Source organism: Octopus bimaculoides, chromosome 12 (assembly GCF_046866305.1).
Source record: "Octopus bimaculoides isolate indiv1 chromosome 12, ASM4686630v1, whole genome shotgun sequence".
In the NCBI taxonomy this organism is placed as follows: domain Eukaryota; kingdom Metazoa; phylum Mollusca; class Cephalopoda; order Octopoda; family Octopodidae; genus Octopus; species Octopus bimaculoides.
In genome coordinates this window covers 16,952,479-16,969,978 of record NC_142939.1, presented here as the reverse complement: position 1 = coordinate 16,969,978, position 17,500 = coordinate 16,952,479, and the positions used below count along the sequence as shown (strand labels likewise).

The window sequence follows — 17,500 nt, the reverse complement described above, 5'->3', positions numbered from 1 at the left end:
AATAATTATAATAATAATAATAATAATAATAATAATAATAATAATAGTAATAATTATAATAATAATTGTAGTCCTTAAACGTTGTTTCACGTCTTTTTCAGGTGTGTTGGGGCAAATGTACCTCTTTACCACAGGTATGCGGTGTGTGGAGGAAAGTACCTGTCCTGTATCAGCAGTACCTGTGGGACAAACGTGTGTCGATCGTCTTGACGACAGCGCTTCATCCAGACGGCGAAGTCAAAGGCCGAGTTATAACAACCAATGATAAACATAAAGGTAAACAATAACTTCTTATATGTTGTGCTTTTGCCTGAATTTGTTGTCTGAAGTTTTCTATTGCTTACATTGGCTCTTCGTCTTTTTATGCTTTATTTCACACAATATATCTGTAATTGCTGGGATCGACTAGTCCCACCAAATAGTTTCAGGCCTTGTGCTATTAGAGAAAAGTATTATTATTATTATTATTATTATTATTATTATTATTATTATTATTATTATTATTATTATTAGAACAAGAGAGAACAATCAAAATAGTGGTTTGCAAGAATCATTCACCTAGTGGTATTGTTTACAGTCCTTTCTATTCGGTGTTCGAATCACATCAAGCTCAACTTTATCTTTCATCCTTCCATAAGTAAATAACATCAATACCAGTCATGTACTGGCCCGATGTAATTAACTATCACCTCGCTTTCAAATTCCTAGCCTTGTGCCTATGTTAGGTACAATTATTGCCACATAGCTGTTTATGTTATATCTTTATCTTTTACTTGTTGGAGTCATTGAGCTGTGGTCATGCTGGGGCACCGCCTTGAAACGTTTAATCGAACAAATCGACCCCAGAACTTATTCTTATTTTATCGGGCTCCTTGCCGCGCACCGTTAAGTTACAGTGTCCGGTAAACAAACCGACAGCATTGCCCAACGATGGGTTTGAGATAAGCACAAACATAAAGTCACTGAGACATATACGTGTGTATGTGTATGCATGTATGACGGGCTTCCACGCAGTTTCCTTCTACCTAATTCACCTCGAAGGCAGTAGTTGGTCTGGGGCTATGATAGATGACACTTGTCCAAAGTGCCACACAGGGTGATTGAACTCAAAATGACACTGTTGTAAAGCGTGCGTCTTAACCATCCAGCCTTAGCTATTCATTTTTTTTGCCACCATATTTATATTAATTTATCTCTATTTTCCGTATCCCGTCTCTCCCTGTCTTTATTTTCGCTGACCCACGTCATCCATCTTTAAATTATAAAAAAAGAAGTAGACGCTCTCTGTATAGTCTTGCCGCCATTTTCTCTCAGGCTGTATGCTTGTCTCACTCAATCATTTTCTTCCTAGTCGTATGTCTATCTTTGTAGATTTCGCGTGGAAACTTCAGTTAAGTAGCCGTATAATTGTAAGAAAGACAGCTCTCAGCAAGATGAATGAAATAATGAGATGACGATTGTATGAGAAGTGATGACTCTGTTGGGGCTCAGTTGGACTTAGGAGCTTGGTGTGAACAAATAAATGAAAAAAGAGGAAACAGAGGAATGTGGGGAAGATAGATAGTAGACAGGTGAAAAAAAATGAAAGAAGGAAAGTGGGGGAGGAAGAAGGAGTATGTATGTATGAATGTATGAATGTATGTAATCTGTGTATGTATATGTGAAGGCGCGTGGCTTAGTGGTTAGGGGTATTCGGCTCATGATCGTAAGGTCGCGAGTTCGATTCCCGGAAGCGCGTTGTGTCCTTGAGCAAGACACTTTCTTTTCACGTTGCTCCAGTCCATTCAACTGGCAAAAATGAGTAGTACCTGTAATTCAAAGGGCCAGCCTTGTCACATTTTGTATCACGCTGGATCTCTCCGAGAACCTCATGCTAACGTGTACGCCTGTCTGTGGAGTACTCAGCTACTTGTACGTTAATTTCACGCGCAGGCTGATCCGTTGATCGAATCAACTTGAACCCTGGTCGTCGTAACCGACGGAATGCCAGTTATACGCATGCACACAACGCACGCACACACACACACACACACACACACACACACACACACACACACACACACACACACACACACAAGTATTTCAGTTTTAGAAAATTAATATTTGTAAATCTCACAACGAGAGATTTTCTGCAACAGTATTTTGAAGTAAAGATTGTTTGTCAACATAACATGGCAGTTCTGGTTTAGGACGAATGTCGCCCCAGGAAACATCGTCTCCAGGCGACTATATGACGCGATTTCAATCTATCTATCTATCTATCTATCTATCTATCTATCTATCTATCTATCTATCTATCTATCTATATATCTATCTATCTATCTATCTATCTATCTATCTATCTGTCTGTTTTATTACTGTTTCAGAAACTTTCACGACAGTGTTATGGTCCCAATCAATGAAAGGCGAAGGGGGCCGGGCCAATTTCTTCATTGATCCTATTGGATATACAATATATTACAACATCACATTAGCGCGACCTTTTACAGGCATCAACAAACTGGCACGTAAGTAGCAGATTGATCTTTTCTTACTTTCGTTGCTCTCAAAATTTCCCCCCATTCTTTTCATTTATGTAACCTTCGTGGCAGCCAATTAGAATAATCACTTATATAGGGTGGACCAAAACACGACCCCCTTATCCTTCGCCCTGATGGAAAATAAAAGCCATCATCATCATCATCATCATCATCATCATCATCATCATCTTCATCATCATCATCATCATCATCATCATCATCATCAACTTCATCATCATCGTCATCATCATCACCATAATGTGCAATATATATTAAAAGAATTTTATTATTGGTGCGTGACTTTTGGCTCAACATTTTTTTTTTTTGTTACTTGTTTCAGTCATTGAACTACGGCTATGCTGGAGCACGGCCTTCAATGATTTCGACTCCGGGACTTTTACTGTTTTTTTTTTTTTTTTTTTTTTTTTTTTTAAAGTTGATCATTAAGAAGTTGGATGAAAATTTCAGCTTCGTACATGAGCGTGGTGCGTTCCAGTTGGAAACGAAATCATCATTTTCCGCGGGCGCGCGCGCGTGTTTATGCATACACGCATATAACAACTGGATTTCCATCGGTTTCGACGATGGGTGTTCCGTTTGATTTGATTGACGTGAAAGGAAGTGTCTCGCTCGAAGACTGAGCGCGCTGCCTGGAACTGAACTCACGACCTCACGACCATGAACCGATTTCCTTAACCACTAAGCCACGCGCAATACATTTTAGAAATATTGTTGATACTATTAGTTAATATCCGTTGTGTTTCATACATTTGCAGTTAACCAAGAGCGGATTACAGTCAGTGTGCTTTACAACAGAAAAACTATACTTATGGACTGGGTTTATGAAGCGGTAAGATGTTTGCCTTTCTATGCACGGGTCTACGCCTATGGTCGATTATCGGACAACAAAACACACACACACACACACACACACACACACACACACATATGGATGTATGTATGTGTGTATATATATATATATATATATATATATATATATATATATATATATATATATATATATATGTATATATATATATATATATATATACATATATATATATATATATATATATATATATATATATATATATATATATATATATATATATATATATATATATTCATATACACACACCCGACGGGTTCTATACAGTTTCAGTTTCCGATTCGTAATTTAATCACAAGGCATTGGTCGGTCCGGGGCAATAGTAGAAGACACTGGCTCTAGGTGCAACGCATGTGCCTTAAAGAAAAATGGCAATAAATAAAAAATGAACATGCAGGAAATAGAGGAAGAAAAAAATCACTCTTTGGGAAGTGAAAACTTCAAAGTTGAGATTAAAGACTTTTTGATTGCTGCACAACATGAAACGCTTCTGATCAGAAACTGCCAGAGGCGTGTGTAATACAGCAGAATATATTATATAACTGCAAAATATGTGAAAGTGTGGAAGAAACAATTAACTACACTGTCTCTGGTTGTTTAGTTTTTACTAAGACGGAATACACCTTAAGGCATAACTGAGGTGTTTGAAAGGTACAGCGGATAAGGTTTCTGCGAATGAAAAAGCAGTCATATTGTGTGGGATATGTGAAGTCATTATAGACAAGAAGACCAAGATGAATGTTCGGACCACCGTGAAAGGAGTTGTCTGTTCATCGATGTATCAGTTCCCAAATGGCAAATGTAATTCTTTCTACTGTAAGTACAAGGCCTGAAATTTTGTGGGGAGGGGAAAATCGATTACCTTGATTCCAGTGTTGAAATGGTTGTTGTTTAATCGACCCCAATGAGTGTAAGGTGAAGTCGACCTTGTTGGCGCTTGAACTCAGAACGCGGCTAATATAATGCAAAATTAAGCGGCAAACTTATATGAACGACCTGCAATTACCGATATTTTTGCTTCTCTTTATTTATTTGTCGCTTTTCATATATTTAAAGGATGGAATAATTAATGGATTATGGATGAAACTAAAGAAACGAACTCTCAGACAACTAACTCGAGGAAAACTAGTCATTAAAGTTAATACTCAAACCACTAAACCGTTTAGTGGAAGAATTCTACCAAGAATAACATGTGGAGGTGAGTTCTATTTAATCGTATTTTTAAACGTCTCTTTGATTTCATTGACAGGGCCATATTTACAAGTAGAAGATGATATCCCATAAGTTGATATCCCTATCTATCTGTCTATCTATCTATCTATCTATCTATCTATCTAGTAACTATCCTTATAAATAACATAGTATACTCTTTTACGTGTTCCAGTCATTTGACTGCGGCCATGTTGGAGCACCATATTTAGTCCAATAAATCGAACCCAGGACTTATTTTTCGTCAGCCTAGTACTTATTCTATCCGTCTATTTTTGCCGAACCGCTAGATTACGGGGACGTAAACTCACCAACATTGGTAGTCAAGCGATGGTGTGGGGAAAAACAGATACACACACCACACACACGCACACACACACGCACACACACACGCACACACACACAAATATATATATATATATATATATATATATGGCGGGCTTCTTTCAGTTTCTGTCTACCAAATCCACTCACAAGGCTTTGGTCGGCCCGAAGCTATAGTAGAAGATACTTGCCCAAGGTGCTACGCAGTGGGACTAAACCCGGAACCATGTGGTTCTTACCACAAAACCACTGATATATATACATATATATATATATATATATATATATATATATATATATATATATATATATATATATATATATATATATATATAATATTATATTATATTATATTATATTATATTATATTATATACGTAAACGACCCAGCACTGTTTAACTTAAACCGATAAAATGTTTATTAAGAAATGTATAAATCAAAATTCTAATACGAAGCTTTCTGGTTGATGAAAAATTGATAAGTGAGTGATACTGTTCGAAGGACTAAATGTCTTGGCATGCACTCCGAGTTAGCGATTACAACCATGTAAAATGTTCAATAGTCACCGTTTTCAAATTAATCAATCAGTATTTTGAAGTTGATTGAATTCATAACAATAATGAACTGCTTTCATATCAGCCATTCAGAATATTGCTGTAAGTTGTACCTAAAGAAATCAATTCTTTAAGTAACCCTTAAAAAGTCCACTGACCTATATATTTATAAATAGTTTAATATGCGCATATACATACATGCACAAACGTACATACACGTGTATGTATGTATGTATGTATGTATGTATGTATGTATGTATGTATGTATGTATGTGTAAATACATATATTTATACATTTATATAATTTTGTATACATATATGCGTGTATATACATTCATATATATATATATATATACCTTGGGCAAGTGTCTTCTACTATAGCCTCGGGCCGACCAAAGCCGTGTGAGTGGATTTGATAGACGGAAACTGAAAGTAGCCCGTCGTATATATATGTATATATATAATTATATATATATATATATATATATATATATATATATATATATATATATATGCGTGTGTGTGTGTGTGTGTGTGTCCAACATCGCTTGGCAACCGATGCTGGTGTGTTTATGTCCCCGTAACTTAGCGGTTCGGTAAAAGACACCGAGACAATAAGTACTGGGCTTACAAAGAATAAGTCATGGGGTCCATTAGCTCGACTAAAAGGCGGTATTCCAGCATGGCCACAGTCAAATGACTGAAACATGTAAAAGAGTAAAGAGAGTAATATATATATATATATGCGCCGAGGGGTTGTGTGTGTATATATACATATATATGTACCTACTTATATGGATATAAACGCATAAACACACACGCATATATACACAGATATATAAGCACACGTATTTATACGCACACTTAAATATAGATATCTTGATGTGTAAGTATGTACGTGCTTTTGTGTGTGTGTGTGTGTGTGTGTTTGTGAATACACGTCTATATTTGTATACATACATGGATAGATATACATATGAAGCCCGAATACATACATTTTTACGAACACACACACACACACAGACATACATGTCTGCACACCTCTGATTAAAATCTCATTTGTCACTTCTGAAGGTGAGATTCCCCTTACCCCTCCTCCTCCTCCTCCTCTTCCTCCTTCAATCTACCCTTCTTACTTACCCTGCCCTCTCTTCACCGACTGCTAAACACAACGTTACCTTATTCACGAAATCTTTGACCATACTCCTTAATCACACGTTATATTATCCCGCCAATTTTCTGATACTTATACGGTTGGTTTAACGTGATTTCTCTTTTATTTTTATTTTTCTTACTTTTAGTTATGTCGTATTTATATATGTGCGCACACGCAGACATACTTATATGCACACACACACACACACACATACACACACACACACACACACACACATGCACAAACACACACACGCGTGTGCTCGCATACTAACATTTATGAGTTGTAATTTGCAGGTTTTTCACTCACAGATTTATAAATTAAATATATCTATGATATTTATAATATTCGTATATATCTAATATATTTATATATGTATATATATGTATATAGATACGTGTGTGTAAACACACACACACACACACACACACACACACACACACACACACACACAGTGTGTGTGTATCGTTGGCGATTTTCGTTTTCCGTCTTCCCTTCTTTGGACTATATTTCTGATAAAGAGCTCCGCTCGAAACGTGAAAACCTCTTTCTTTTCTTTCCTTTCCTGAGCGTCCACGAACACTGTACTTATTCCACGTCCTCGCGTTGTTGTTTTTTCGTATTTTTTCTTGCTTGTTCATGTTTGGATTGACTATATATATATGAGAGAGCAGCATACACCATTAAAGTAGCACTGGAATGCAAATATACGAAGCCTAATTTATCCATCATGACTACCTCTTTGAGTAGGGTACACCAGGTACTTGCGTCACAACCATTTGTGCGCGACATGGTGATCTCATATCAAGATAAGCAGTACATGACCTTGCAGGTGGGGGCCCAGATACAATTTTATTCAGATTGATTAGCCCACCCCGCACAAAACATCACTGAATAAGGGTTGTTTAAGGATGTTGAACAAAAGATCCATGTTTCCAGATATGAATTATTCAAACCCCAAAGAATTCCTTTCAACACATGGCTATGATGTTCCCCCACGACTTCTGCTGGTGATTAGAGATGTACATATCCTCAACCACCAAGGGACATGCTCAACTGGTTAAGGTCAAACAACTGACAAGCAAATCTGTGGTATTAAGTAGAATATTTGCTGTAGCTCATCTTTTATACCAAGGCAAAACAATGTACATGATAACACTTCCAATGAGTTGAGATCAGAAGCCATGAGAGACACTGCCTGGTACTGTATTATTATTATTATTATTATTATTATTATTATTATTATATTATTTTTATTATTATCATCATCACCATCATCATCATTATTATTATTATCATTATCATTATTATTATTATTATTATTATTATTATTATTATTATTATTATTATTATTATTATTATTAAGGCGGTGAGCTGGCAGAATAGTTAGCACACTGAACGAAATGCTTAGCGGTATTTCGCCCATCGCTAACTTCTGAGTTCAAATTTCACCGTGGTCAACTTTACCTTTCATCCTTTCGGGGTCGATAAATTAAGTCTCAATTGAGTACTGGGGTCGATGTAATCCACTATCCTCCTCCCCCAAATTTCGGGCCTTGTGCCTATAGTAGAAAGGATCACTATCATTATTATTATTATTATAATTATTATTATTATTATTAAGGCGGCGAGCTGGCAGAATCGTTAGTGCGCCGGACGAAATGCTTAGCGGTATTTCGGCCGTTGCTACATTCTGAGTTCAAATTCCACCGAGGTCGACTTTACATTGTATCCTCTCGGGATTCGATAAAATAAGTACCAGTTTAACACTGGGCTCGATGTAATGGCTGCCCTTGTTGCAAAATTTGAAACCATTATCATTATTATTATTATTGTCGGTTGTTGTCTGTTTGTGCGTTTTTAGAAACTGCAGGGTGAAGTTCGAAAACATGTCCATCAAATACGTGCAGTGTTTCCTTCCTTTTATGCTATGGACATGTATTCTATGTACGATTTTATTTTACAAACAGAAGCACCTCGTAAAATGTCTACCTTGCCTTGAAAGCATTATTTACAATATGAAAATTCTGCACCATATGCACAATAATCTATCAAACTTACCTCTATACATGACTTCGAGTGCAAATCATGTCTAAATACAGCGGCAAAAGAAAAATTCAACAAAAAATAATAACGGCAAAATTGTTTTTAAACCTGTAGCACCAACAACTACAATAAAATCGAACAAAAGAAGCAAATATTTTTGCTGCTGGCCGACAGTGTTAAGAATTCATCGTAAATATCTCCAGCATCAATGTGGTTTTCTTTTTATCTCTTTCGATGAAGTCTCACTATAGACAAGCAAAATGTTTCCTACACGCACACGAACATAAACACACGCACTCACACGCGCGTGCATATTCCTATACATATATACACACACACATAAACATATACATATATATATACAATGCGTGCATACCTATATAAATATATGTATATATATATATATATATATATATATATATATATATATATATATATAGATAGATAGATAGATATATATATAGATAGATAGATAGATAGATAGATAGATATAGATATATAATAATATAAACATACATATATATATAAATAAATATATATGGGATATATAAATATATGCATATATATGCTTATATATGTGTGTGTGTTTGTATATATACATACATACATACATACATACATATATATATATATATATATATATATATATATATACATACATGCATACATACATACATACATACATATATATGTATATATATATATATATATATATATATATATATATATATATATATATATATACATACAGCCTTCAGCTTGTAAACATTCTTAACATCAATGTCTCGTGCTCTGATGCACAGAATATTGAAGAAACTCTACCTATGGCGATCACTCTGTATTCCATTTGGGTGTTGCTGAGAGACGTGATGAGGACATTCTTTTCTTTTCACATCCCCCCCCCCAACGTATTTTAATGTATGCATGTATGTAAGCAAATTTGCATGCTTACATTAAGACATGCAGATATACGTGCATTGTAAATATATGTGTATGTGTTTGTGTGTATGTGTATATATTATGTGTTACTTGTATGTAATCATACATAAACACGCATATATACACACATACACATCGTTGTAGGTTTGAAATATCATCTGGACACCGGCTGTCATAAGTTAACATGTAGGGAGGTGTTTGTTAATAAGCATGTTCACACCCCAGTTAGCTTCAGCTGAAGACCTGTATATATGATACATACCTATTATGTCGAGCGTTCCCTTCCTCCTACTCATGACAGGGAACTTATTATTATTATTATTATTATTATTATTATTATTATTGGCAAAATCGTTAGCACGCCAGATGAATTGCTTAGCATCATTCCGTCCGTCATTACGTTCTGAGTTCAAATTCCGCCGTGGTCGACTTGGCTTTTCATCCTTCCGGGGTTAATAACTTAGATACCAGCGAAACATTGGAATCGATGTAATCGACTAGTCCCCTTCCTCGAAATTTCAGGACTTGTGTCTGTAGTAGAAAGGATTATTATTGGTAAAATCTTTAGCATGTCGGGCAAAATGCATTGCGGCCTTTCATCCGCCATTACGTTCCGAGTTAGACTTTGCTTTCCATTCTTGCGGGTCGATAAAACAAGTACCAGTTGAGATTGGGGTCGATGTAATCGACTTGTCACTTAACCTCAGATTTGAGGCCTTGTGCCTATAGTAGAAAGATATTTACATCTATCTACACATTTATGAGTATATATATATATATATATATATATATATATATATATATATATATATATATATATATGTATGTATGTATATATGTATATGTGTGGGTGTGTTTGCATACATATACATATGTATGAATGTATGTCTCTATGTGTGTGTATGCATGTATGTATGTATATATGTATATGTGTGTGTGTGTTTGCATACATATACATATGTATGAATGTATGTCTCTATGTGTGTGTATGCATGTATGTATGTATGTATGTATATGTGTGTGTGTGTTTGCATACATATACATATGTATGAATGTATGTCTCTATGTGTGTGTATGCATGTATGTATGTATGTATGTATGCATTTATGTACGTATGTATGTGTGCATGTCTGTGTGTGTGAATGTGTGTGTGTATGTATGCATGGATATGACCATAATATCAAGGAAAATATATTTAATTTTCTTGTCAGTATGTACATTCTCTACATTTCCTTTATCTGGGGAAATTTATGTGTATTCGTACCATCTCTTTTCCATTGATATTCCATAACACTGGTTTAGCTTCTTGAGTCACAACCATCAACTCTATATTGCAAGTTTGCATAGACTCATGCCCGCTTTGTTGATACAATATTGTTTTATGAAGTTACTCCATCTACAGAGAAACGTTTGGTATTCTTTTGTTAAAACGGCTTTCTTTCAGCTCGTATCCTTCACGGAGATGCATTATGAGTAGTCGATAAAACGTGATATCTACTTGGCCTCTGCCGACAATTCTCCAAGCGTAGACATATTTGTAGTTTGTACAACATGCTTTCATTTTGTAGAGACCTAGATGAGAGTATGAACACTGATAGACCGCTAGAGTCTTCCAGTTTGAAGAGTATGGATAGTTACCAATGTGTGAAAGCCTATACAAGCACGGATATTACAAACAACAGGGTATGTCAAAGATGCGGTAGGGCAAATAAAACTGTCAGACGAGCGTTCAAGTGTTTCTCCACTCATCTGTCTGTAGGATTACGTCGAACAATTGATGTGCCGTGTGGGAAAGATTAAATTGTCCACCGGGCTTAATCGTAAAGATCATTCTGTTGCTTTCTCTTAACAAGGAAGATCGTATACAGCGTTTTTGTACCTGGTGGCTACAACAAAAGTGTTAGTGTGATGAACGAGGTTGAATTGTTTGAGGTTAGCTTGTTTATTTTCCCCTCTTTACAAACGAAGCCGTTATTGTCTTCTTCCAGTACCACTTGAAGAAAAAAAGGTGAGTGTGAGAGAAAGAAACGCCTGACCTTGGGTAAATTTTTATGAAAGGGGAATAAGAGAGGCGAATTCATTGTGACTGGTTGGCTCAAAACTCGCGGTATTTTTTTTTAGTGAATGGCATTAAGGAGAAAGCACTCGCCTTTATCTTCAGATCAATCGGTGTTTTCACGATGCCCCGATATGTCGTATCTAGTCAGGCACCTTTTAAGGTTATTGTTATGTTTTAAGTATTTTAATGGTACAGGTAGATATATTTTATTTCCCTGAATTCTCTCACGATGTGGCGTTTTTATATTTGTATTTTTGTCTTTGTAACGTTCCTTTTATTTTGCTTTTGTGGAAAAATTCCATTATTGTTGTTGTTATTATTATTAAAACGGTGAGTGTTAATAATAACGGACAACGCCGGACAAAATGCCTAGCGGCATATCACCCATCTTTACGTTCTAAGTTCAAATTCCGCCGATGCTTATTGGCTTTTCACCTTTTGGGGTCGATGAAACGAGTAATAATTTAGTACTGGGGTAGGGGTGGGGGGTCGATGTAATCAAATATTTCATTCTCACAAAATATCAGACCTTGTGCTTATAGTAGAAAGAATTATTATCCCGGCACAATAGTTAACATGTCGGACAAAATGCTAAACGGCATTTTATCCGTCTTTACGTTCTGAGTTCAGCTTTGCCTTTCATCCTTTCGGGGTCGATAAAATAAGTACCGGTTAAGCATTGGAGTTGATGTAATCGACTCGTCCCCTGTGCCAACTTTTTCTGGACTTGAACCTATAGTAGAAAGTATTATTATTATTATTATTATTATTATTATTATTATTATTATTATTATTATTATTATAGACTTCGCACAGTATACAGTATACAATATCGTGAGGTTGTTGATTGGAGATATTGTGTCTAACGGGGGTTTGTACTGTTTGTCAAGTCACAGCAAGAACCTCAGACAGACAGTACTTTACACAATATGTGTGCAATTCCAAGGAAAGCCAACTTTTTTTTAGACATCTAGATTGTAGGGTATCTCTAAGGTTTCCAGATGTTTTGTCAGATTGGGTGGTATTGAACCCAGTACTCCGATGACAATAGGGATGATCTCTATGTTTGCCACATCTTAGCGATCTCATTTCTCAGGTCTCCATATTCATCAACCTTTTCTCTTTCTTTCATGATGATATATTAATCTCCTGGTACTGCCACGTCGATTATTAGGCGCTCTTGTTTGTCCCTCCTAAAGGTTACTATATCCAGCCTTCGGTGCTCTAAAGGTAAATAGTAGAAAGGATTAATATTAGAAAGCATTATTAGGCAGAATAAGGCAACGAGTTGGCAATATCCTTGGCATGCTGCACTAAGTGCTTGGTGGTATTTCGTTCGTTTTGACGTTCTGAGTTCAAATGCCGCAGAGGTCGACTTTGGCTTTCACCTTTACGGAGGTCGATAAGTACCAGTTGAGCACTGGGGTCGAGATAATGGACTTATCCCCTTTCCGTATATTGCTGACCTTGTGGTAAAGTTTGAAATGATTATTAGGTGGATTAAATAAGTACCAGTTGAGTACTGGGGTCGATGTAATCGGCAAGCTCCCTCCCACCAAATTTCAGCCCTTGTGCCTATAGTACAAAGGATTTGTTATTTGGTAGAATCGTTAGGGAATCGGAAAAAGATTACCTTAATATATTTAGTCGTGTCACATTACGTACTGGGTTCAAATCCCGCTGATGTCAACTTTGCTCTTCTTCCATTCGGGGCCGATAAAATATAGTTTCCATCCAGTACTGAGGCCTATGTAATCACTGACCCTGGGCCGAAATTCGAAAGGATTATAATTATCACTATTAAAGTCGGCGAGCCGGTAGAATCGGAATGCGTAGCGGTATTTCGCCCGTCGCTATGTTCTGAGTTCAAATTCCGCCGAGGTCGACTTTGCCTCTCATCCTTTCAGGGTCGATAAATAAAGTACCAGTGAAACACTGGGGTCGATGCAATTGACTGGTCCCTTCCCCAAGAATATCAGGCCTTGTGCCAACAGCAGAAATGATTATTATTATTGTTGCAAACATCATCATCATCATCATCGTCTTCGTCGTTACAGTTGTAATTTTATGGTCGAATGAATGGTAAAAATATACACCGGACTGATATATAAAAGGATATATAAAAGTATAAAAAGAATTTTTAAATGGGAACGATGTAGTTACGAATGAAAATGATGCTGCTGCTGCTAACATTGAGGACGAAGGTGATGTTGATGTTGTTATTGTTGTTGTTGTTGTTGTTGTTGTTGGCGGTGGTGGTGGTGTAGCCAGCAGTAAATTAATAAAAACATATCTCATTGTTCAATCTTCCTTGTAAGATTAATCAATCATTTGACGCCTGGACAGAATCACTGAAAAGCAGCTGTGTTTAGATCTGATGGAACTTAAGAACAAAAACAAAAAAAACAAAAGACGAAGAAAGAGAGAGAGGGGGGGGGGGGAGAGAAGGGGAGGGAAAGAAATGAGTATGTATTTTTTTCTTCCACTTATATTCTTTTACGAGTTTCAGTAACTGGAGTACGGCCATGCTGGGGCATGACATACACGTCAAAGAATTTCTTTTAGATGTCATATAAACTGCAGTATTTATTTAAATAAAAATGCGGGCTGCGGACGTATGTTTACTCCCCTCCCCCCATACACGCACACACACACACACACACACACACACACACACACACACACACACACACACATACACAGACACACAAACACAGACACAGACACACATATGTATATATATATATATATATAAAGAGAAAGAAATAGAGAGATATATAGCTATACTATTTTACTCTTTTAATTGGAGCACTGCCTTTAGTCCAACAACTCGACCCCAGGACTTATTTTTTGTAGGTCTAGTACTTATTCTATTGATTTCTTTTGTCGAACCGACAAGTTACGGGGATGTAAACGCCAACATCGGTTGTCAAGCGATGTTGGGGGACAAACACAGACACACAAGTACATACATACATACATACACACACACACACACACACACACACACACACACACATATATGTATACGGCAGGCTTATTTCAGTTTCCGTTTACAAAATCCACTCACAAGGCTTTGGTCGGCCCGAGGTTATAGTAGAAGACACTTGCCCAAGGTCTCACGCAATGGGACTGAACCCGAATCCATGTGGTTGGGAAGTAAGCTTCTTACCACACACCCACTCCTTTAATAAAATATGTGTCCGTGCGTGCGTGCGTGCGTGCGTGCGTGTGTGTGCGTGCGCGCGCACGTGTGAGTGTATGTGTTTGTGTGTAACGACTAAACCCTACCCCAAGTTACTGGAGAAAGGTGTTAGTGATCTGGGCCAGTAGGATGCTTGGTTACTGGTTCCCAGCTAATCATTAGTCCACAGTCCTTTACACGTCAAGAATGAATGACACAGGATCGCTTCTAATTCGGTGCAAACGACTTAATTCTTCTGAACCACTTCAAAAGTGTAGCATAACTTCTCTTGATGCTTACACGCTTCATCGACACACATCGGTGGATAATACATACACCCACTCTCAAAGGTACACACACACACACACACGCACACAACCACCCACCCAAACAAACACATATACACGCACACAAATACTAATATAAAAGCATATTTGAATACACATTTACACATGTATACTCATTCGTTCATATTTCTATACATAAATATACAGTATTTCGAATGTTGCGTTCATATTGCAGGAATAGATTAAGTCCTCTAATCTATTTTGTCCTCTAATATACATATAAATATTTATATGTACATAATAGCAAACGCACCCGTCCTTTGGACGGTTTAAGTTGCTTTGGTGGTATTTTTTCCAACCAAATAATTCAACTACCGAGAAAGTTTATGAGTAGCACGGCAATCTGTTTCCGGTTCATCTAGGAACGGAAAATCAAATTGAAGGCCGGTTATTGTGGAGGTCGTTGCACTTTAATGATCATAGAACATGTAAGTTTGCAAGCGATGCAAAGTAGAGCTGCTGGAATGTTTTGGGAGTAGATTACAGATAATGACTACAAAATATAGTTGTTTCACATGAAAGCGAAATTTCTTGTCACAAACAGTCACATAAATGGTGTAATGAAATTGAAGGAAAACGTTGAAACTTCCTCTCTGTGAGTTTATTTTCTTCAACAGCAAAGGGAGCTATTTTTTTCAGAGAGATAAGCCAACAAAAGCCCCTTTATTCTATCTTCCCACATAGCCTGTGCATAAACGAACAGCAAATGCTGCATAAAGTTAAATTGGTATGGAGCTTTCTGAAAGATATGTATAGCTTTCGCTAGTGGAAGCAAAACTCTTATTTAAAGGTTGATTCTTTGGGACGAATCATATGTAAGTGTTTAAAAAAGGCTAGAACGACAATTCTAAAACGTATTTGAAACAATGGACAACAGTTGAAATATCATAATGGATGAGTAAATAAGCATCCTTAAAGTGAAACAGCGCGTTGGTAGGTAAACCAACGTATTAGCAAATAGAAGAGAGGGAAGGGAACATCACCTTTCAAGTAATTCGGAATAGGTAAAAGTAAGCTTGCCAAAGTTTAATGCAGCTTAGATATAGAGATTAAGATTGTTTGGTATTAGATATTCATCGCGTAGTGTTCCTAATAAATTTAATCACAGTCACAGGTGGACAGTCGAAATAAGCCATTAGCGGAAAACAGCCCAATATTTCTGTAGATGACTAGTTGAGGGTATGAATGATGATGGCCTAAGATTGAATCTAGGTATCAACAGTCTGAGTAGTCTCTTCCAGAGGACCTTCGGGTCGAAGATCATGCACAATTTCCAAAAGTCTTTTGCATGGCATTACTACTACGATGACGATGACGAAAAACTTATAACTCTTTTCATTAGTTACTCATTAATTGTGAATGAAGCGGAAAAGTGGGTTGATTTGTTTAAGTTGTATTATTGAATCGTCAGTCTTGCGTACGATGTGGGTTGTTTCTAGTAGGGCTATTTTGGGATAGTGTGTAGTGTTGAGGATCCAGGTATAGCTTTTACGTATTTTGTTCATGTTTCTCTTCTTTTTTTTTTTTGGCATGCCCAATACTCCAATTATTATTGGTATTGTTATTACAAATCTTGAATACTTCAATTACGGGGTCTTTCTACTTTGAAAATCTCTCCACTTTTTTTTTTTTGGACAATATTTTAATCAGTAGGAACTACAATGCCTACCAGTAAGCAAATGTTTTTTCCCCAGTCCTTGATTATTATGTCTGGGTGATTAGCTTTTTTTATTTGTCGGTTTCACCCGGGATATTCCAGATGATTGTGGTCTAGTCGTTGTTGTGTACCTGGTTTGGCACATGTTTATACCACCTATTGTCAGTTTGTATTATTATTATATAATATATTATATTATTTGTATTATATATATATATATATATATATATATATATATGTATGTATATACATATTATATATATATATATATATATATATATATATATATATATATATGTGTGTGTGTGTGTGTGTGTGTTTGTGTATAGAAACATATATGTGTATATATATAGGTATGTACAAATATGTGCATATGCACACACGCAAATGCTTATATATATATATATATATATATATAAACACGCGCATACACACAGAAAGTGAACGTACGCATACACACATACACGCATACACACACACACAGACACACACACATACGACAGGCATCTTTCAGTTTTCGTCTATCAAATCCACTCACAAGGCTTTGGTTGGTCCGAGGCAATAGTGGAAGGCACTTGTCGAAGTTGATACACAGTGCAACTGAACCAGGAACCATG

General features: G+C 36.4%; 1 protein-coding gene across 3 annotated transcripts in view; it reads left to right on the top strand.

Moving 5' to 3' along the window:
- LOC106870547 (chordin) overlaps window positions 1–17,500 on the top strand; it is a 179,012-nt gene that overhangs the window by 116,922 nt on the left and 44,590 nt on the right. For all 3 annotated transcript variants that reach the window (XR_001409540.3, XM_014916669.3, XM_014916670.3), the window contains exons 7-10: window positions 102–276; window positions 2,367–2,507; window positions 3,296–3,369; window positions 4,465–4,606. Coding sequence is in view for 2 of the 3 variants with exons in the window: in XM_014916669.3 (XP_014772155.1) it covers window positions 102–276; window positions 2,367–2,507; window positions 3,296–3,369; window positions 4,465–4,606 (532 nt within the window). In the remaining variant the exon portion in view is untranslated. The remainder of the gene's footprint in view (window positions 1–101; window positions 277–2,366; window positions 2,508–3,295; window positions 3,370–4,464; window positions 4,607–17,500) is intronic.